Source organism: Falco biarmicus, chromosome 15 (genome assembly GCF_023638135.1).
Source record: "Falco biarmicus isolate bFalBia1 chromosome 15, bFalBia1.pri, whole genome shotgun sequence".
NCBI lineage: Eukaryota > Metazoa > Chordata > Aves > Falconiformes > Falconidae > Falco > Falco biarmicus.
This window is the reverse complement of record NC_079302.1, coordinates 12,908,723-12,930,879: the sequence shown is the minus strand read 5'-3', so window position 1 is coordinate 12,930,879 and position 22,157 is coordinate 12,908,723. Positions and strand designations below refer to the sequence as shown.

Below are 22,157 nucleotides of genomic sequence, written 5' to 3'. Positions count from 1 at the left end.
TTAAAATGTAATTATTTGCATTTTAGGATCACAAATGATCAATCCTGCTTCTCCTACTTACTATCTTTGTAATTATTTTTCCACAAAAGTCCATTTCTCTTCTTCCACTGACAAAAAAAACCTCAGTAAAACTAAATTTCATTAATATATCTGTGCTGGATTATTGTTAACATAATTTTACCAGAGTAATCTGTGCTTTTTTACTGAAATATGATCTCTGAAACTGCATATACTACCTGAAGTACAAAGACTGGTAACCCATCCAGTTCCTCCATTATACTTCCATAGTATTCATTGATAGAGAAAACTGGAGTCTCATCATTTTTATTCAAGACATTGATGACGATAACTGCATAATCTTCCCATTTCCCATCAGAGGCCAACAAGTGAATCTCATACATTTTTGTTTCTTCATAATCCAGTGGCTGAGCAATAAAAATGGCTCCTGTTTCTGGTTCTACATCAAGTACTCCTCCTGTGTTTCCAGCTGTGATCTGATACCGTAATTTAGCATTTGTTCCTGTCAATTAACATCAAAAGACACACATTTCTTGAAGTAGATTGAAACATGGAATGTTAAGAGGAAGTACAAATCTTATGATAACTGATTTTTGGTATTAACAGTTTTGTGGTCTTTTAAAACATGCAGCTATGCCAGATTACTTACCAGCGTATTGAATTCTGGTACGTCCAATTGTAATCTGTGTCTTATTATAAAATGTGTCTTTGCAATTAAGTATTAATTCTGCTTTTACTTATGATAACTTGAATTCTCTGAAGGATCAATATGACTGGCCAAGGCTATGGGACCAAAGAAACATTCTTATTTGCTAACATGCAGCGTGTAAGAATGAGTTATCATAAAACACCTCATATCATAGAACAACTTCGCACTCATATTAATTTATGCACAGACTTTACCAACAAACAGGATAATTATGTATTAAGCCAGAGGTGACAGTCCTAACAGAACTTCTCACAATTTTAGAGGTAATACCAATTCCCCAATGGTTTTAGATCAAGTAAAGACTTCTAGCCTTTCTGCAAGCTCTACCTTCACATACCATTCTTCTCCTCTTTCCTTCTTTCATAGCTACATCTTTAATCATTTACTTTATTAAGAGGACAGAAATGAAGTGTCATACATCCATCACATCAGGGCCTCTGATCCAACACTAGAGAGTAGATTTACACACAGCCTAAATAACAAACTAAGATTTCCTTAAGTAGGTAAATCCTTCTTCAGTACAACTTGGCCACATTTGCCTCAACCTCCTTGAGCCAGGGGGGAATTAAACACAGTCAGGATGTACTTGCGCTTCACAGCCATAATGGCAGAACAGTCCTTTGGGGCTTGTGCAACAAAATATGTGTGGTTTTGCCATGCAGCAAAGCCAAATTAGTAGTGCACCATGGCCAAAAGACAGAAGCCTGTACCGTTCCCTCTCTCATTTATAAGCACTGGTTATGTACTTATTTTTACATGACTCACAAATTACAGCTGAATTCCTGACTGATTTGTAGATAAAACAATATAGCTAAGACTCAACATATGCATTTAAGAAGTCTAGATTCAAATATGAGAATGTGTACCAAAAAAAAAAAAACCCACCAACAAACCAAAAACCAACAATACAACTATACTGTCCACAGAAAGAGCAAATGAACCTCACTGAAATCAAGTCTGATTCATTCTAGTCAATGAGGACATTTTTATTGGTCCCCATTTGTAAGAAAATGGTATGATCTATAATAAATTTGTATTTGCTGGCACAGAAATTATTCCCTATCAACCCACATTAATGCATTGCCTCCCGAAATAAGAGTTGACTTATGCCTCACAGCTCCATTATGAACTAATGTTCATGCCCAATCAGTTCACTTAAAGTTTTAAAATCTGAAGACAAAAAGACATCCACCTCTCTAACACCACTAAATATGTCTTGCTGTGCTGAAATTAACTCATTAATATTTTAGACACAGCTATGGGGAATTCCAATGCTTTACCTTCATCTTCATCATTAGCACTGACTGTAATGATACTTGAGCCCACATCCTGGTCTTCATCCACATTAACTTCATAGACACTCTGAGTGAAGACAGGCTTGTTATCATTCACATCGCTGATAAAAACGCGCACGTAGGCTGTGTCTAGAGAGACAAGAAACAAGACATTAAAATACTCAGCTGTGCCACTTCTGTCAGCTACAATTCCTTAAACTGTCTAGCTGCACATTAAATGAAGACGAATATGCAGACAATATAGAAACAAACCCTTAGGGTTGTGGACAATACATATACCAACATTACTCAAAAGCACTTGGACATCAAATCAGTGTCACATCCAACTTGTTTAAACAGATAATGTGTGAATAATTGATGCCTAATATGGCAATTGTATAGCTTTCAGTCATAACTTTTTGTCCTGGAGCTACAAAAGCCAAATTTTAAGTCTTTGTTGAAGAACAGTCGTCAATTGAGAATGGGATTTTTCTATCTTGAACTTTCCTGCTTCATACTTCATAATTACTTTTGACTGAATATAGTACCATATTCAGTGCTCTGAGAAACACTTTATTACCCAAAGGTCTGCATCCTACAGATACTGGGTGCATCCTTGCTAGCTAGGAAATACTCACCAAACTAACTGTGAAGCCATAGTTTTCCTTTAATGTCAGAACAAAAAACTTACCTGGTCATCACATGAAATATCTCTTCCAGACCTGCCACAACTGTTGCACACAGAAACAGTAGGGGAAAAAAAACAAAGCCAAAACAACAGGCACTCTTTCACAAGTGCACTTGAAAAAAGGTAATTAACATTTAACCTTGCACTTCAGAGCTTTTATTTTCAGAGACCAATCCAGGTAAAATCATGCTTGCCACAGACGTGTCTCTTACCTGAGTTTGGCTTCCCATGTTTTCCAGGTCGAGCTGATTCAGAGCCATCTACTGACTTGACTTCGAGAAGATAGGACCTCTTCTTCTCTCTATCAAACACTGAGGCAGTGTATATTGAGCCTGTCTGTGAGTCCAAGTGAAAATATGTGTAGTCTCTGCCACTGTCATGTAACAGGGAGTAAGTTATCTAAAGGATTAAAAAGAAGTTATTAACCTACACTTTCCTTTTGTTCACAACTAAATACTTAGAGAGGAGGAACAGTCTTGTATTTGAGAACTTGATCAGGGCCAAGAAAGCTGGGTACAACTGCCAGCTTGAGCAATATAGTTTAAAGTCAATTAACTTCCTTGCATGTTGGCTGCTGATCTGTAAAGGAAATAAATTTGTCTTGTTTAATCAGTCCCTGAGTTCACTACTTCACGTTTGTACAGTGCTTGTGCAACAGCACTCAAACTCAGCTAAAGAACCCGGGTACTAATATAATAACCCCAGGAGAGCTGAATTTGAACTTGCTCAGTATCATAGACCATGTTCTAGTCTCTATTATATGTAGGTTTTTGTGCACTTGACTTCAGCTTGCACTCTTGTTCTAAGGATATAGCTACTTTTGATTTCTAAAATCAGTAACAAATACATCTACTTTTGATGTTAACTTGACATATTTTGCAAGGGCTCAGTTTTCAGTACCCCCAATGATTTACAACTCACAAAAGCTTTTAACACATCTTTCCTTCCATTAATTTATCCAATCATATTTTAGGTCTATGTAGACCTTTCCAAACCACAGCATTTTATAGCACATTTTTCACCTGAACCACAGACTGTATAAATATTTCTTCTGTTTTCTATCTCTCACCTACTAGTTTTAGCTGGATTTTTCATATGGCAAGACAGAAACGTAATTAACTACTTTATTTGATCTCATGTTTCCCTATTAGTGATCCCCTTCTTTGGTTGAAGAATTCTAGTCTACTTAGCCATTGTTCACACAGAAGTTGTTCCATACCTTTCATCATGGAAGATGTAGGTCCCCACTTGCTTACCTCACCATTCTGACCAAGGTCAAGGTCGGTGGCAGACACCTGAATGACAAATGTCCCAACACCAGCTCCCTCTGTTACCCAGGCTTCATAAATAGATGAAGTGAAGAATGGGACATTGTCATTGACATCTAAAACATCAGAAAAGAGTGCATAAAGAGAAAACTATAAAACTTTAAAGAAAAAAATAACTACTATGATTATACTATAACACTGCTGAAGAGCTTACGCACCTGTTACATTAATGTAGACTGTAGTGAATGCTGCCAGAGGAAATGCAGCAACATTCTGTGCTCGAACCCTCAGCAGAAAGCTCTTTGTTGTTTCATAATCTAGTGGCTCAGCTACCAGGATGGAAGCAGAACCATCATGTCTGTTTGGAGTCAGGTAGAAACGAACTGGCATGTTGGTCTCCGGAACAAGTCCCTCTTCTAGGTTGTAAGTCACACGGGGATCACCAAGGGGAGAAGTTGCTTTGATTGTCTGCACAGTTCAAAAAGTTTGCATAATGAACACTTCCGTAAGCACAGCAACATGGCTAAAAGCTTTTGTGTATTAAGTCTCGCAGATCTTCAGCTCTCAACTGAAAACAGTAGTACAAGTATTTCTTGATACCACATCTTAACCCTGCCTGATACATCTCCAGGCTGGATACAGCTGCAACCAAAGGTTATCAGTCATTACATGTTTGGTTACTCATGCTTCTACCCTAAAAATAGGTATTTTGGAGTAACTTCATAAAGCTGTTTCGATTACTCATTTCAAGCAATCAAACCAAACAACTCTTAATTACTTTAAGGCAAGTAATCTCCTCAGGTAACACAGAAGCATTCAGAAAATTGGAACGCCTATAGTGTAATCCAAATGGGAAGGAAATCAAATAATGGTTGCACACATATAAATTAGAGCCAAAATGCTGATTACCATTAGCATTTCCGAAAGAAAACTGAAAGCACATCATCGGTCCCTGCAATACACAAAACTTTTATAAAAGCTCACTGTATTTAAGCAAATAAGCAATGTTCAGCTACCCTCTAGCTTTAAAGCTATAGGCAGACAAACCAGTTTGTCCCAATCTTACCAAAACTGATGCATCTCGTGTAGTATTCTCTGGAATAACAACTTCATAGCTGTCTCTTTCCCACTGTGGAGGCTGGTTTTTTGCACTGGTAATAGTTACCGCAAGTTCAACTTTACTGCTCCTATTGCCTCCATCTGTAGCAATAATCTCTCGAATTATAGATGATGTCTGTAGAGTTAAAAAGGTTTCATTACAAAGGGTTTTGATCAGGGCTCAGATGAGCTTTCCCCCCCTCCCTCAATTAAATAAATACACAAAATTAAAGGCACACTTAAAAACTGCACAGAAGAACATTCAAAACTGCAGAATACTCAGTTCAGAACATGAAGTAGGTGCAACATTGCTGAAAATGCTGCTATTTGCTTTAGTTAAGATTGTCAGAAAATGTTGCTATTTGTCTCAATAAACCTTAGCAAATTTCACACATGCTTATAACAAAAGCAAGAAAACCCAAACACTTTGCGGAGCCCCTGGGTACTTAAGCTTATCTATCAACAGTTTTTGTTATTAGGTCTGTAGGGGTTTTAAGATTCAATAAAGATAATATATTAAAAAGATATACCTTCACCAAAGTTTTGTGTCAGAACTTAAATTTCAATATTAAAAATATCTATTAGGTATTTAAAGATTGACATCTACAACAATATTTTTGTTTCAACACAAATTACAACACTGAAAACATCAAACTGCTTACGCAGGTATTTAGAAATGCCTGAAACTGGTAAATTTGGGATAATTACGTGCACTGGTTTAGTTCATTATGCCTTCACCCTCCTAAGGGATAGCTATGCTTAGTTCACCATGACTAATGTGTATCAAGTTGGGGATCTGTATGAGAAGAAAAATTTCACACTCTTTCACATTCAGGTTTGTGGTTTAATTCATTGCCTGTTAACACCTGGACTCTTGCTCACCTGCTTATGGTCTCAGCCCTCCATTCCTTGGTATTCATATGCCAAAGCTAATGAAATAGGAAAAACAAGTCTCAGAGGCAGTGCTGTCAGCTGCTACCTTCCAGCTGAAAGCGGGGCTTGCTTAGAAGCAAGTCACAGTGAGCTAAAAGCCTTAGACACAATATTGATCCTTTAATGTGAAGCAGTAACACAAACTCGTGACTTCAGTCTCTCCTATGATATACCGAGATCGCCAGCCTAAAAAGGCAGGAAGCATCATACCTGAGATATGGGTTGGTTCACAAACACCCATCCTGTAGTAGGATTAATTTGTAAGAAGTTTGGTTCTTCATTTGCTATCAAATATGTAATGGCAGCATTTGAGCTGTAGTCATCATCATGGGCTGCAACACGAAGAAAGCTGGTCCCAACTCTTGTGTCCTCTCTTAGGAAATCTAATGTCAAGAAAGGATTTCATACTGATAATTACAGTCAAATTGACCATGAACATCTTACTAAGAAATTATGAAATACTAAAGTAATAATGTATGGAAGCTGTAACTTGATCTTCCTTGGAACAACAGCCATAAATCAATCTGAATATTTTAAAGAGCTGCTGTCACTCCAGAGCTGTGCATCACATTTGAACTTCATATTATCATATTCATAACCTGGAATTATTATTTCTCATAAGGTACTACTTTTTTTTTTTTTTTTATGTCTTGTATTTTGGTAAGGGACTAACTGCTCTGTATTATAGAAATATACATAAATGGAATTTTAATTTATTGCATAAAACCAGAAAAAAGGACAACATTGTCAGAAACTGCTTTCTAGGATTTGCACAGTATAACTAATTGAATTACCAGTCTTCATTTTTTCACAAATATTATACATGCCTCTGGGTGTTTATCCACAAACAGGGAGGGTTTTTTTAAGAATCAAGAAGGAAAGGTAAAACAATGAACAATGAAGAATTATGAAATTCAAATGGGAAAAGTATGCAATCATAACTTATGACAAAAATCTATTAATCAGAAAACAAAGGATACAATTAGTTTTCAGTGCTGCACACTCATTATTACAACTTTTCCATCTCTATGTAGTACCACAGGCTCTTGGAATAGTCAGGTAAGGAAAGAGACTGACATGGCTATTGTTTCAAGGAATTTTCCCGTAATGACACTCAGGAAAGCCTACAAGTCAAGACTGAACTTGTTACATTGCACATTCCACAGGATAACATTCCGCAATTAACAGCGGTAAGTGCATCTCTGGCTGCAATCACCTAGTTGGTCACACCATCTACTTCCAGAAAAGACAAACCCCAAAAATCTTATATATCAGGTAAGCTCACACTCAGGGCACCGAAATTCATCCAAAAATGACTCTCAATTACATTCATAGTGGGTGTTTTCAAATCTGGGATCATTGTCATTTTGGTCCAAGATGACAATATTTATCTGACACATTCCAATGAGTGGTTCCGCTGCCTGATCTGTTGCTGTCACAGTGACGGGATATTCCCTCTGTTTTTCTCGATCAAATATCTGAAGAGTTGCCAGAACTCCTGAAAATAAATCAAATACCAGAGAGCCAAATTACTATGCATTTGACAATATTCTACATTTAGATGTTTATTTGTCTGTCAATACACTGAGATACAATACAATAGGTTAAATATACCAATAACGTGAACTTCAGGTTCAAAGATCCAATCACAAGATTTACCAACTTCAACAGCTTAAATTGTACTGCTCAGGCAGATGCAAACTTCATACAATTAGACTTAAATTGAGAAAACAGAGATATTTACCAAACTGACTTTAAGAGAAGCAGTTTATAAAAAATATTTCTTGTGAAGAGCAGTAAGTACAGGGTAAAGGCATGTTTCATGTCTTTTTATCCTCCAAAATTTCAGCCTGAATTTAGTTTTGCCTTCCAAGGCTTAGTCTCTTTGCTGTTTGTAAGACTACTGTCAATTGGATAAATCATTTTATATGCCATTAGCAATGTTGCAAGGCAATGTGCACATAAAATATGTTTGTTTTTTTTAAATCCAGTTACAAAAACACAGAAGTTATTTCACACAGCAGAGCTTCCACATTTCAGGGAAAACATCAGTTCTAGTTCAGTACTGGACATGTATGAAGCTTTTAGTTTCAAGGAATATTTGTTCATACAGCTGATGCAGTTTATATTTTGTTTGCTATCAAAAAACTAAATTAAAAAGCATGAAGCCTGATTTTGTTTAAGCTTTTTTTTCCATCAGTGTAACAAAGTGGTTTCTATCTGCCAGTATCAGTTCTGGTATTTGCTTTACCTGTGTCAGGATGAATACTAAATGCTGGTAGGGCACCATCTCTGTGCATCAAGCCATATTTCACTACACCATTGTCTCCTTCATCAGCATCAGTAGCTTCAACCTGCAGTACAACTGTCCCTGAAGGCTGGTTTTCCAATACAGAAGCATGTTCCCGGTAATACTGACACTGAGAGCGGGAGAAAGAAAAAAAAAAAAAAAAAAAAAAAAAAATCAAGGACTCACCATGCCATTTGATTTAAAGATATACTAGAGGGGGGCGGAAAGAATTAAAAAAGATTTATCTACACTTTCATTCACATGTGCTGATGTTAATGCTTTATCTGTACCACAATTAAATTTACATACTGCAATTGCTACTTTGCAGTTACACAAGCAACACAAAACAGGAGGCCACTGAGCATCTCCAACTAATGAAAATACTTGGAGAAAAAGTTAGTTTCTTCCCAATGTAAATATTTTCTTTTTTTGTATTAGTAAAAGTCTTATAAAAAAGAGAACATATACTTGCCCAAAGCACACAATTGCTTTGGTCAAAAAGCAATTTCTATGCAAAGTAACGCTGTCAAGGACAGACTACTGAGAGTTTCCAAGACTGACATGAATAGCCACTGACTTTTCAAAATGTGCAACATTGACCGTCAACACTTTAGCCATTAGCCTCAAACTTGAAATTTTTAGATAACAGGTCTTTAATATGAATAAACATTCTGAAAATACATTTAAGCATTTATTTTTTAGAGTACTTTACAAATTAAGCTAAAATACTTTAATTCTTTCTTTCATCAGTTCTAGACACACAACCACCAAAAGAAGCCTGTGCAATTTAGAGAGCTATTTTGGAATACTGTGGAACAAGTCCACTGCATAGATAGCTATACCTATCGATTCCTCCTCACATCTACTACACTGAACCTCCACAAGTTATTCACTCAACCTCATCTTCTAAAACGCCAGAGATGAGATGTGATTCAGGGAAAAGGCAGTGCTCACAGGAACTGTTCTGCCACAAGAGGAGAATAAATCCTGTAAGTCTTAGGAGAGGGATGGAAAAGATGAAGAAGACAGCGGCATCAGGACTCAAAGCCAGATGGAAGTGGACCACTTCTTGAATAGCTCATCTGCTGCATCACTCGCACTGACAACACAGTCTTAAACATTTACCACACAGTCTAATACAAATGACCGAGCCTCATTATAATTTACCTTCTGAAAGACAGGTTTGTTATTGTTGACATCATCAATCTTCACAACAACCTGGGCAGTACTTGTAAGAGAATGGGGCCCTCCAGAGGCGTTATCATCAGTAGCTGTGACATTAAGTACATACTCTGTCCCCTGCAGCTTAGGAAACGGACTTGAACGAAGTCTAACTAGCCCTGTAAAAACAATGTGTTTTTTATTTTTTTTTACTACATTAACCAATTACTCTTCTCACTAGTAAGCATGACAACAAACGATTCTCATTTACCGATTCACCAATGAACCACAAGGCTGCTACAGTGTAATGTAACAATGGTATTTTTACTGCAGTGTGATATTAAAAAAAAACTAAGCACAACAGGTTTGTCTGCAGACATGTCTATAGAGCTAAATGAGACAACAGCTACAACTCAGCTGACCTGTGCACGCTAGCTTTCATGGATCTGCTGCAGGAAAAACCAAACAATTAACAAAAAAATCCAGAGAAACATTGTGGCAGACTTCTGTTGCACCTGCACCTGCCACACCAGTAAGCCCAGCCATGTTCCTGTATCATTATTGCCACAAAGCACGTGTCGCCCTGTTAACCACACCAGCATTTAGCTATATAGGCATATCCTCAGAAATGTGTATTTTGCTACTCTCCCAAGTCACACAAATGATACACAGTACTCAATGGGACATAAAGGCACTGTCAGAGAAAGATGTATGAAAGATTTGCTACAAAAGCAAAAGAAATTACAGCTGAGACCCTGCAGTAAGAAGCTGCCATTCTTTTGCTCCATCATCCATCAATCACCTCTGTTATTCAGCAGGCACAATAGCAACTGTCATTACAACAGAGTACTGTCACAGCATCAGTGTCACTCAGTTTGCTTGCAAATGTATTGTTTTAGCTGCAGCACTTATTTTTGACACATCTCTGCTTTACCTTGGCATTTCTGCGACAAGGGGGTACAGATTATTCCCTGGACATTGTTTCTGAAAAGAAACTGCTGCAAGTCACTGTATAAACCTTTATGGGTTTATTAAGCCACAGAACCCCAACAGTGTTGTAAAAAAAAAAAATATGCTCACGTTTCTAAAATTAAGTTTCAAAGACTATAAAAATTAACAGATTAAAAAAGTATGAAAGTACATATACATAATTATCTATAATACTACTATGGAGCTAATCCTAAGAGATGCCATCAATCAAATCAAGCACTTTCAATAAAGATTTTTCAGAAGCATCAGGTATACTACCCCTGTGGCAATTAGACACTTTTCAAACCATTGCTCCTCTTCAGGTGCCAAAGTATCTTTAGAAATTTAACTCCTGCAACTTACAATTCTGTTTATAAGTCAGCAGGGATAAAAGGAGCTCTCAAATTCAGAATCACGTTGCAACACTTGCAAGTTACCTGCAGATCATATTTTTGGCAACATTTCAGAATCTGACATTAATATTGAAAAAACATGATTTGCATTTAAATTAAAATTTCATGCTAAGTGAACTCTATGAAATAAAGAGAAAGAATAACTTAGGTTGGCTTACTCCTTCCTATATATTCAATGATCGAGCTTTGAAAAATTTAAGTTCAGATTTTGATTGCAGTTCATGACAGGTCAAATATAGTTCAACTGAAATTAAGTTACTTCAGTCCTTCAATGGCACTTCAATTTGGTTGCTTGTCTCTGTCCCAAAACACCCCCTTTTGTTTTTTCAAGCAATCAACAGCATACAAATCCTATTAATTTAAAGGGATACATCAGCCTACTCTGGCGTGTGTTGGTGGATTGTTTTTTTGGTGGGTTTTTTTTTTGAGAGAACATCAGTGTTGTGGGGTTTTTCTTTTGGGGATTTAAAAACATGCAACTGCTGAAAAGAGTTTTAGAAAATGTAAAACCTGGTATTTCAGAACAAATTACTTAAACAACAAAGTATTCACACTTTTTTTTTTTTCATTATGCATGCAGTATTCTTGGCTAAATAAGATTGGTCATGTGAATTATTTTGTCCTTAAATGAAAAATATACTTAGCTCGTATTTTATATACTTTTGCCTTCACTGTAACGAAACAGTGGTAGCCTCATTCTGCCTACGAATGCATCATTTTGTGTCAGTAAATAAGTAAACTCAGCTAAGAAGTCTTTGCTCACATGCATAATCGGGACATAGACATAAGCATAGGAAAAAAAAAATAAAACCCTCATCTGAAAACTCAAATGTCCACTTCAGTTAAAACCAAATTATTGAAAAAGTTGCACAAAGAAAACTATTCCAGTCAGAACTGTCACCCTATAGCTTTTTCTCCTAACGCAGCTATTTGATTACTGACAGTATTTTAGGCTAACTTCAGCAGGTGGATGTCAAGGTTGGAGAGCACCTACAGGCCTTGCACACTCTTCCTCTTGCTCCCTGGGTTTGGCTGCCCGTGTTCAAGGCCAGCTCTGACACCATGCTGCTGGCTAATCTTGGATCAGACAGTTGGTTGTCACAAGCCTTGTCTGTGGCCTCTGGCCCATGTCCCAGGAGCTGCGTTTAAGCTCAGGTCCTTTCCTGAGCTCCCCGGGGGTGTGCTGTACCTGGCTGTGCATCTTGCTCACCCTGACGCTGCCCTGCTGACTTGCTTTCCCGCTTGATCCGAGACCCACCCCCTCACTGCGCATTTGTCTGGTGACCACTGGGTTTGTTTGGTGACCACTGGACTGTTGGATGAACCACGTTTATAGCATGGGATGTCCTAGCCTGGGATGGCGGTCTGTGGCTGTGAGGTCCCTGCCCCTGCCTGCCTTGGCTCCCATTTCACCTTACCCTGCAGAGCAGCCCTTTCTTGCTGCAACTTTGAAACTAGTTTCCTAGATTAAATGTTATTCAGATCCTTGTTTGACATTTTGGAATGTCACATCTTTATCAATAATAACATTCTCTATTACATTACTGTCTATTAAGTTACCTGTTATCTACAATAATGCTCTCTATTAAGTTACTGACCAAAAGCAAACAACAAACAAGATACATCAATTATACAAAGCTTTTAGGAAAATGATACAATTTTTTTAACGTTACAAGAGAGACTAGAACAATCATATCTTTTTCCTATACTACTTTTAAATAGGTTAATATTAGCTTCAAAAATAGCATATGCTATCCAATTTTTATAATTGCTACCTAATAAAGACCAAATTCAAGCTGCATCACGTCAGAATCAGCATTATGCCTGCAGTAGCAGAGAGCTAATATATTATTACCTTTCTTAGGGTCAATAACAAAGTTTCCTTTTTGATTCCCAGACAGAATATCGTATGTCACACCATCTCCATCAGGGTCAACAGCATTAACTGTAGCAACCAGTGTGTTTGGGCCTGCATCTTCAGAAACAAAACTCCTATAGCTGTCAAAAGAAATTACAACACCACATTTATGAATTTAGACAGGAAATAATATATGCAGAACTCCGCTTCACAACACCTACTGACTACCTGTACAAAGGGTACAGCAGAGACTTGCAATCCACCAATACAACTGCACTGATAAGCTGCTGCTTTGCTAACCAGTGAAATGATAATGTTGCTGGTCTATCCAACCATCCACGCCTTTCTGTTGCTGCCTCCCAGACTGCCATTGCAAACTCTCAGCAGTACTGAAGCTTTGAAGCTTAGCTTTGCAACAAGACCTGCACTAAATGCAGAATTCATTTTTTTTTACTTTATAAAAATGAGTTGCATGATTCACAGAACCAAAGCAAACATTTGCTAAGTTAAAGTGTTGCTTGTTATAGCACTTTCTGACACCAGCACTCCAAATGCTTTCAGTGTAGTCTGTACCAGCATGACTAAGATGAGAACCAGATCTGGAGGATATGTGCATAAAGTCAGTTTTACAAAAATCTCTTCTCAAGTCCAGGCACATTACTGACATTGTAAGCTCTTAAGAGGCATTATCAGCCTGAGCTTAACGCTCTCTGGAGTAGAAAAGCCCCCTGCTTTAGCAAAGTCCCAAATATTTATTATTTTATCTGACTGGATTGAGCACAGGCCAGACTAAGCATACTACAGACCTGTCCACAGTAGATATCCCAAAGCTCAGCCACATGAATGAAGTACAACTGGCTGCAGCAAACAACATAGATAAAATAGATGTATGTATAACCATATGTATATATAATTACTGGGTTCAGAGTGCTTATGGACCCACTCTCCATACGCTGGAAATACTAAAAAATTGAAAGAAAAAGAAAATGGATGCACAGAAAACTCCTTTCACTTTTGTTGTCTAGATATGTATGTTTTCATCAAAACCTTCATAGAAATAGCTTTTTTTTCCTCCCCCAATCCAATATGCAATGAAGTAAGAGAAGTAAATTATTCTGGTTTAGCTCAGTCACAACCCTCAGGACACTGTCTTAACTCTCTATCTGGAAAGCAAATTAAAAGTAATTCTGATAATTTTGAACATGAAATATAGGGACAGAAAAGTTCAAGTCATCACAAGAGGTCTCTTAAAAAGAAGAAAGCAAAAACTGACAAAATGAAAGAGAGTGGTAGCCTTAAGTATTTCACAACTGAGATAAAGAATAACCGTGATGAAAGAAAGCTTGTGGGCAAGGAATGATAAGTTTATACTGGACTGTAAATCTATTTAAACAAAGGGCTAGAAAGACAACTTCATCATCTTAATCTGCATTAGCTTGCCATGGAAAATAACATTCATTGCAAACTTAGTCTCTCAACAGGGCCTAATTTACAGGTGTTCATGATTAATCTATTTCACAGAAAACTTCAGCTAAGTTCTGTCTGAAATTCACCTTTGGGTTCAAGATTTTTTCCATTATGGGAATGATAAAGCAAAATCAAAGCCTGGTTAGCCTGGTTAAACAAAAACCTGAGCTAATTTGAATTCCAGGAATTCCAATGAAAATCTACACAAATATACAAAAGCGGTTTCCCTGCTATTGCATAGGGAACAGAAAAGCTTCTTGTGAATATTTGGTAATTTAAAATAATGTTCATTTTCATAGTATTCTTCAGTAAACTTTAAATAAAAGAGCTGGCAGGCGCTTTTTTTTAAACTATGTTTTCTACTTCAAACTTGTTAGAGACATTTACAGCACCTTTAATACTATCACTCATTTCTAATTAAAAAAATCAGGAACAAATACAAGACTAACAGATACAAATAAATATTCAATGACCCTGACTATTACAACAAATAAATAAATGAAAAACAGGCATCATCTGAAGAGTGAGAAATTTAATCTGGTTTAGTATTTGCAAATGCATAGAGATCCAGCAAGAATTTACAAAAGATCAATTTTCCAAGCCCCATCTCGTAGGAGATGTTTAGAAAAGAAAGGAGGGCACAATATTTTGAAGCCAGAGGTTAACTTTACATAAAATAAGGACTGTCAGAAAGCTTCGATATTTTGTTCAGCTAAACCACAAGCTTAGCATCACTGAAATCTCTGACTGGGTTTTGTTCTGAGCAACTTCTACTTTTAAGAGTAGAAGGCTGATGCAGAAGCTGACTGGGAATTCCATTAGTAAGCCTCTAACACAAATGCAAGTTTGTAGTACTTTTGACATTGCTTCAGATGCTTCTGAGCCCCAGCTATGGAAGAAAAAATGCTTACTGATGCTTTAAAAGAAGGAGGGGAAAAAAAAAAGTTCAGTTTGTAGGGCATGAGACTAAGTGAAATTAAGTGAATCCGCTTATTGACATTTATCTTGTGTTTTTTACAATTCAGTGGTCATTTAGGATTCTGTCACCTAGGCATTTTTCTGTAACAATTATAAACCAGGGATGCAGACTGCTGACTCTGTCTAAGCTTAAATTACCTAATTAAAAGACAAAATTCTACCATGTACTCTGGATCCAGGCTGAGGACAGTACTGAGTCGCCTGCTTTTTCTGCTTGATTTTCTCGGGTGGTGGAGGGGTTTTCTTGAAATGTATAGTCTTTCAGTACATATTGGCAAAAACATAAGTGCAAGATTTGTCAAAAGAGACTGTCTATATACTACTTCTAGCTAGCTACATACATAAGTCCTACTATACATTGAAAGTATCCCTAAACCTTAAAATTAAGAACCAAACTTAAAGCTGCCGGGTTGTTTTTTTTCTTTTTTCTACTGGTAATAAGAGAGTTTCAGAGTCAAAAGATGATCCCGCATTTGTCAGTCCAACTCTCAGATTTGGTTGAACCAAAGACAGTTACTATCCTGTAACGATCAGCCTTTTGACCACAATACAAAAAGCAACAGTGAAAGACAAAGATACCAAGAGTTTTAAGAATATGTATTTACACTGTCTGGGAAAACACAGGTGCTTCATCATTCACATTTGAAACATGGATCCTAACAGTTGCTGTCCCAGTCTTCGGCTCTTCCCCTTGATCTACAGCCATAATTACAAACTCATAAAGATGGTCAGGTTGCTCATAGTCCAACCGTGTTGCTGGAAAAATAGTACCATCTGAAGTAATACTGAAGTCTTGACTCAAAGCGTAATAGAGTAATTTGGCATTCTCTTTTGAATCGCAGTCAGTGGCTGTCACTATTAAAAGAGAAGAGGAAAACATTGTGTAGGCCAAAGTTTGTGAATTGGAATGTTACGTACTTTAACAACAGAATTAGTGTGTAGTATAGAACTATTTGTCTTGGTATGTGGTGCTTGAAAAAAATCATAAAACTGTGCTATATCCCCTGTGCTTGTTATTGAAGTAACCTTTAAGTCAAGTCCCTGGTTGAATTCAGCCACTAGATCTTGCCTTTGTCTGCTGGATTTAAAGAGTACTACCAAGAACATATTCTCACACCGAGATGTATATTCTCATGTCCACCTAATCTATACTACTGGCTTAAGATCACTTGGACAGATCACACCCTGTGTGATTAAAGATGAAATATTTACATATATTATTCAATTGATGCATTTTATGCATTTGTTAGACCCTACCTATAACCTACAAAACCTATGCTAAAAGCGCAGATACCGGAACAGTAACTGACAGACTACCATCAGTACAGGGTAAATCACTAAGAAGAACAGCAGAAGGTTATAAAATCCTATTTGCTATGGAACAGCACTTTTCTTGTAGTTTAATTTCGTTTTTCCCCCTCAAGATTTATCAAAAGATTCTGCAAGGGTTAAAGACTAATATAATGCCCTTCTGCAACTGCTTAGGTGACATAAATTCGTTGTATTGCTAGAACCTACTCATTTTTATATAAACATTTTCAAGATAAGATTTCTGTGGTTTACAAAATCAAAGTTTACATAATTTACAGAGCATCATCATTTAAAGCTTAAGTTACTGGTTACATTGGAAAGAAGCAGAGTCTTTTTCTCAATCATCCAAATAAAACCTCACGTAAAACAGTTAAACCATGCAAGAGGCTTTTAATGCAAAAGAGCAGTATTCCCTACAGCAAGCCCACGTAGGACTCCTAAGACCGGCAGAGAAAGTTAGCTGATGTGTCCATAATTTCTGATTCAACATCACTCTGCAGGTTTGCTATTGTAAGCCTGCTGCTATAATACCAACCACAACTGAAGTTCTGTTACTTAAAAATCCTACAAAGAAGATTTGTTTCTTTTGTGTCCCATCCCTCAAAATTATTTGGGCTGTGACAGCAGTAAATAATTATGATCCAATTCTACAAGGTGCCATTTGCCTTCAGAGAGTTGCAACTATACCCATGCTGGGGCAGGTAATTTTGCCTTCAGAACTGAATTCTAATTAGTGGGAGAAAAAAAACCAAACTCATACTGAACCTAACAAATCATTTTAGAAGTACTAACCTTGTAGAAGCGCAGTTGTCATAGTAACTGTTTCAGGAACACCAACTTTGCTGTAAATCAACTGATCAAATTCGGGGATGCAATCATTCACATCTGTGATTACAACCAAAACCTTAATGGGAAGAGAGGAACGTTAAACAGCCAAAGTGAATAAAGGCAGTGACTTCGTTGCTTTAGAAATATCAGATGGAAAAATTAAAAATTTCGCAAAAACATTCCTGAGGTCTTCAGAAGTCATAGCACATAGGATAAGCCATTTTTCTTAAGATTTCTCTTTTCCTGCTAAGAAACATTGAAATATTAGATTCCAAAATATTTGGAATGCCAAGTCTTAGTCCCTTGCAGCAATGTTTGCTGCTTACCCTTCATCTCCATTGATTATTCCTTATTACTAATTTAAAGGAAAACGGACCATCTGCTTTCCAAGCATCCTTTTTCCCATTATCGTATCTTCTAATACTTCTGTGATTTGTAACACTAAAAATTCTACTGGCAAGCATATTATGTTTTAGAGTATAAATCTCCAAGACCAAGTTCTGAATTCAATTACAGCAGCATAAATCAGACGTAGATGGAACCGATTATGGCAAAACAAGTAAGAAATACAATTCTGCTTCTAACATCTTTTGAAATATTTTCTTATTCTTATATCAGATATGAGTCCACAGTTGCATTATTCACATTCCAGACAATAAGAAGTGTGTTAAATTACCCTTTATGGCACTCCATACCACTACACTTCAGACCATCTGAAGTTGGTTGAGGTATTCTGCACTACAGTGCAACGGGTAGACAGATACTCTACCTACCCTGACATAGGTTTCTATAAACTGAGAGTTGCTCTGTCTTAACTATTGAGGTTAAAGCAGGTACAAGGTAAACTACGTTTAGGCTAAATGTATTCGTAAAATCATCTCATAATCTTCTTTCAAGTCATATTGTACCACCCTTCCTATCGGAGTACAAAAAAGGATCAATAGAAATTATCAGCCTCTGGTGCGCTTCAGCCACTGTTTGTTACATTGACACACTGTTTCACAGTCTCTCTGTGTCCTCACACTTGCTCCTTATCATTCTGCTGCCTGTTCCTCTATAGCGTACATCTTATTTCCTGCAGCATGAACAAACTGGTATGTTGTATGGATTTCCTAGCTCAGTGAATCCTTTAATTCAAACCAGTGTAATAACTATATTTAGAAATACTGTTGCTGCTGAACAGCCTTTTAAAATGCCATGAATCATCATCTTTCAATATCTGTGAGTTTCTATTACCTTCTTTCTTTACAAGTTCATTTTGTGTTCTTGATGTGAAACAAATTCTTTTCTGTTCCACCTTTGTTTTAAATATGAATTATCTCAAATATATATCATACTTCATGAAGGTTTAGAGTAAGACAAAACCTCATGTCTGGCTTGGCCACATTTGTTTCCCTATCTTCCCAGATAAGGCCTAGGACCTATGATGGGATGACATATTGATCCCTCAGAAATAGCCTTTTCACCGTCTGCAAGACTGAACTCTAAGAGTACCTGAACAATCCCTCATCATCTACCCACAGACAGAAAGACTTTTTAAGAGGACAGTAGAATAGACAGCATGAGCTGGGGAAATGGGAGCACCTAGTGAATCTGTATGGAAGGCTGAAGGAAAATGGAAATACATACAGACTGCCAGAAGTGAACACCCACCTCAGCTGCACTGCTGAACTCTTCCTCATTTTCCTCTGCTCTGACCAAAAGAAGATACTGGTGTTGGTCACTCTCATAATCCACACTCCGAGTTAAACTGATATCTCCTGTTGCTCGATCAATACTGAATAGACCACTAGGATTAGTCAGTAAACTGTAGCTCAGGGATTTCTTTTGATATGATACAGCAGAGACAGTAAGAAAGCTGCATTAAAAAAAAAAAAAAAAAAAGACCCTTGAGGACATAATACAACATACTGAAAAACATGACAAAAATGATACATACCAGAAATGATGGTGCAACCCTGTAGGTCTGATCAGAGCAATACTCACTGAAGTCGGTGACAGCTGTACCTAAACACCAAATTCAAACATTTTGTATACAGTAGTTCTATCATCTTGAGGTTAAACAGATAAAGATAGGAATCTCCGAAGTAGAACACAGTCAGGATTAAAAACACAGGAACCGAGGATTTCATTTTTGCTGCAGCTGAATTTGCCTACTCTAACTTTCTTCTATGGTAGTGGTGGTTTTCAGGCAGGAAACTATAAGATAAAGTAAGATGCAAAACATTCATTTTAATAACAGCATAGTAAGTTTGTTGCTGTAGTCATACCACCCTGAAGTTTCAACAGATAACTGCAAAAGGATAAAAGCTAGTCACTAACAGTGTGCATATTACACAGACATACAGTTTTAGCTCTTGTCTGGCACTGTTTTTTTTTCCACTTAAGTCCCATGTATTTAAACTCTTCAAGTGGGAAAAAGACTTGCAGTATGAAGTAAAAGAAGGAATTTAAAAATAAATATTTTTGAAGGCTTTAAAACAGATTACTAATTTCTCAAGTGTTTGTTGCCTTAGCATGCAGGTTTCTTAGGAAAAATAACTGTCTCCCTGGAGAGCCCACCGACATGTATGATCTAGTGACAACTACAATCAAAAAAGACAAAACTCAGTTTGCCTGAACACCTTTTTCTGCATTACATTTCCATGCTGCTGCCTCCTCACTTCCCTCGGGTGCACTACTGAAACAATGCAAAAGATTGCTGTAGGTCGTTATCTCACTTTAGCCTGTTTCTGTATTTTCCTTTGATGTAGTCTCACAGTCAGTTTCAGCAGGCGCTCGACCATGTTCCTGCCAACAGGAATTATTTTGCCCTCCTTCTAACTCCCTACCTGGCTGCATGTTCACACCACCTCTCCTCTCCTGTCAGCACTAAAAACCACAAAGCCATGCCATGAGCACATTTAACAACCCAACTGAAAACTTCTTTTCTTCTTTTTGGCTTTGTCTTTCATCAGATCAGACTGCCCATGCAGCTAGCACATTAGCACTAGTGTCAGACCAAAGGAAGAGAAAGATCTGGTAATGCTTGTGAAATCCTAAACCCAGAAATCCAGTGCACAACAGAGACTTTGTTTTCCTGCATGCTTGCGTTATTGGTCCAATTTAAAAATCAAAGCTTTAGGATTCTAAATGGATTTTCATGACTGTTTCTGGTCAACATGCAACAGGAAACAACTTTCACTGGGCACATTGTGTATATTCAAATCTCCTGTGACACAGTAATAACCACATTAAATATTTAGTTCATTTTGGATATTACCAAGTAATTTGACAAAATGACTAATCTATTATTATCTTAGGTGTGCAAACCTATTTTTAAATAATGATAAATAGTTCTAAAGGATTTCATTATTTTTAATCCTGAACATTACTGAACCTAAGATGGCAGGCACTTCTTAGGTATCGCAGCATTTTGTAACTCTTGCATTTCTTTTATGCCTGTGCTATTTAAGTTTTTTGCAGTTCTAAAGAACAATCTTGTTATCTACTATTAACAGTTGCTCTTTTTTTAATCTTAACACACCTTGGTTATTTAGTCACTGTAAAATTGATTGTTGTAGACTGAACAGTAAAATGCACCACTACAGATGATATGATATGAGTAACAGTTGAATGACCACACAAGGAAGACATTTACTGGACAGAAGTATTCTCAATTCAACTGGAAGAGGAAATGTTTGCTGTAAGAACAAAACAGTTTGGGAATGACAGAACTGAGTATTCAGGTGGACCTATGTTACTAACGTTTTCTGTGATATTTAGATGCACGTGGTTACACAAAGGATGGAAAAACAAAACTGCAAGTTTTGTGGCATCTTCATTTTTGCTCGGTTTGTCACCATAATGAAGACGGCAAAGACAGTCTTCTGTTTTTTCCCCAGTTTTCACTTGAGGGAGATGGCACTTCTCCAAATTCAACACACAAAATCAGTATATTTTTTCAAGGAACTTTCAAGGGTAACTTTCTTCATGATATAACAGTCCTAATTTGTATTCTGCATTTTGTTTGAAAATCGACACAATCAACATCTACTAATACTGTCCATATAATTTAAAAAAGCAAGAAACCATAATTATTCAATACCACTTTTCTGTATAAAAGGGTGACTAAAAATACATCAATCAAACTATATCTTGTTCATTTATATTAAGATCTCTAAACTGCTACCTACAGCATCTGTTTACAATTCACAGACAATACTGAGGCTTCGGGGAGATCAAACAGAAATTAATCTAGGAACACAATCTCACTGCATTATATTGAACTGTTACTTACGATTTTCCTTGCAGCATACTTTCAGGAACATAAACCAAGTATGACATGTTGGTGAACTGTGGTGGTCGCGATCCAGCAATTACAGATACAGAGGCTGGAGAGCCTTTGCTTCCGAGTTTATCTGCTGCTAGTACAGTCAGTAAATACTCTTTGTCCCTCACCAATGGCAGACCTGTAGTTTTAATCCAGCCAGTGTCCTTCTCAACTTCAAATCTGTCTTCCCCACCTAAAAAGAACAGATCCACAAATGGTTGTCAGCAAGAACATTTTTACTTGATTATTTAAGAGGAGAACATAGTATCAATTCCCTGGTTGGTTTTAGCTTAGAATCAGCATGCACATCAAAATTCAAAAGTTTGTTTAGAACTTAGAAATCAGAAATCAGTAATTACATTTATCATTACATTGCTAAGTCCCATTTTACTTCTCTGGACAATTATCATTCTTCTTTATCCTCCGTACTTTGCTGTTGCTTGACCTATATCCCTTACCAGAAAATACCCTGCTAGAGTCCTGGCCAAGAGGAACAAGTCCACCTTTGGAGAGGTACTGTTACTCCCCTTCTGCTTACACAGTTTTGAACTGTCACTGAAGCTTATCTTGAGAGCCCCACAA

At 37.0% G+C, this 22,157-nt stretch overlaps 1 protein-coding gene across 6 annotated transcripts in view; it reads right to left on the bottom strand.

Annotated features, from left to right (window-relative positions):
- LOC130159241 (neural-cadherin-like) overlaps positions 1–22,157 on the bottom strand; it is a 67,129-nt gene that overhangs the window by 29,100 nt on the left and 15,872 nt on the right. For all 6 annotated transcript variants that reach the window (XR_008825677.1, XR_008825676.1, XM_056360632.1 and 3 more), the window contains exons 3-17: positions 21,543–21,768; positions 18,917–19,121; positions 17,228–17,339; positions 15,730–15,979; positions 12,677–12,819; positions 9,446–9,618; positions 8,240–8,408; positions 7,316–7,486; positions 6,199–6,371; positions 5,024–5,191; positions 4,176–4,425; positions 3,946–4,073; positions 2,902–3,088; positions 2,008–2,151; positions 237–520 (exon numbers count right to left, since the gene is read on the bottom strand). Coding sequence is in view for 4 of the 6 variants with exons in the window: in XM_056360632.1 (XP_056216607.1) it covers positions 237–520; positions 2,008–2,151; positions 2,902–3,088; positions 3,946–4,073; positions 4,176–4,425; positions 5,024–5,191; positions 6,199–6,371; positions 7,316–7,486; positions 8,240–8,408; positions 9,446–9,618; positions 12,677–12,819; positions 15,730–15,979; positions 17,228–17,339; positions 18,917–19,121; positions 21,543–21,768 (2,783 nt within the window). In the remaining 2 variants the exon portion in view is untranslated. The remainder of the gene's footprint in view (positions 1–236; positions 521–2,007; positions 2,152–2,901; positions 3,089–3,945; positions 4,074–4,175; positions 4,426–5,023; positions 5,192–6,198; positions 6,372–7,315; positions 7,487–8,239; positions 8,409–9,445; positions 9,619–12,676; positions 12,820–15,729; positions 15,980–17,227; positions 17,340–18,916; positions 19,122–21,542; positions 21,769–22,157) is intronic.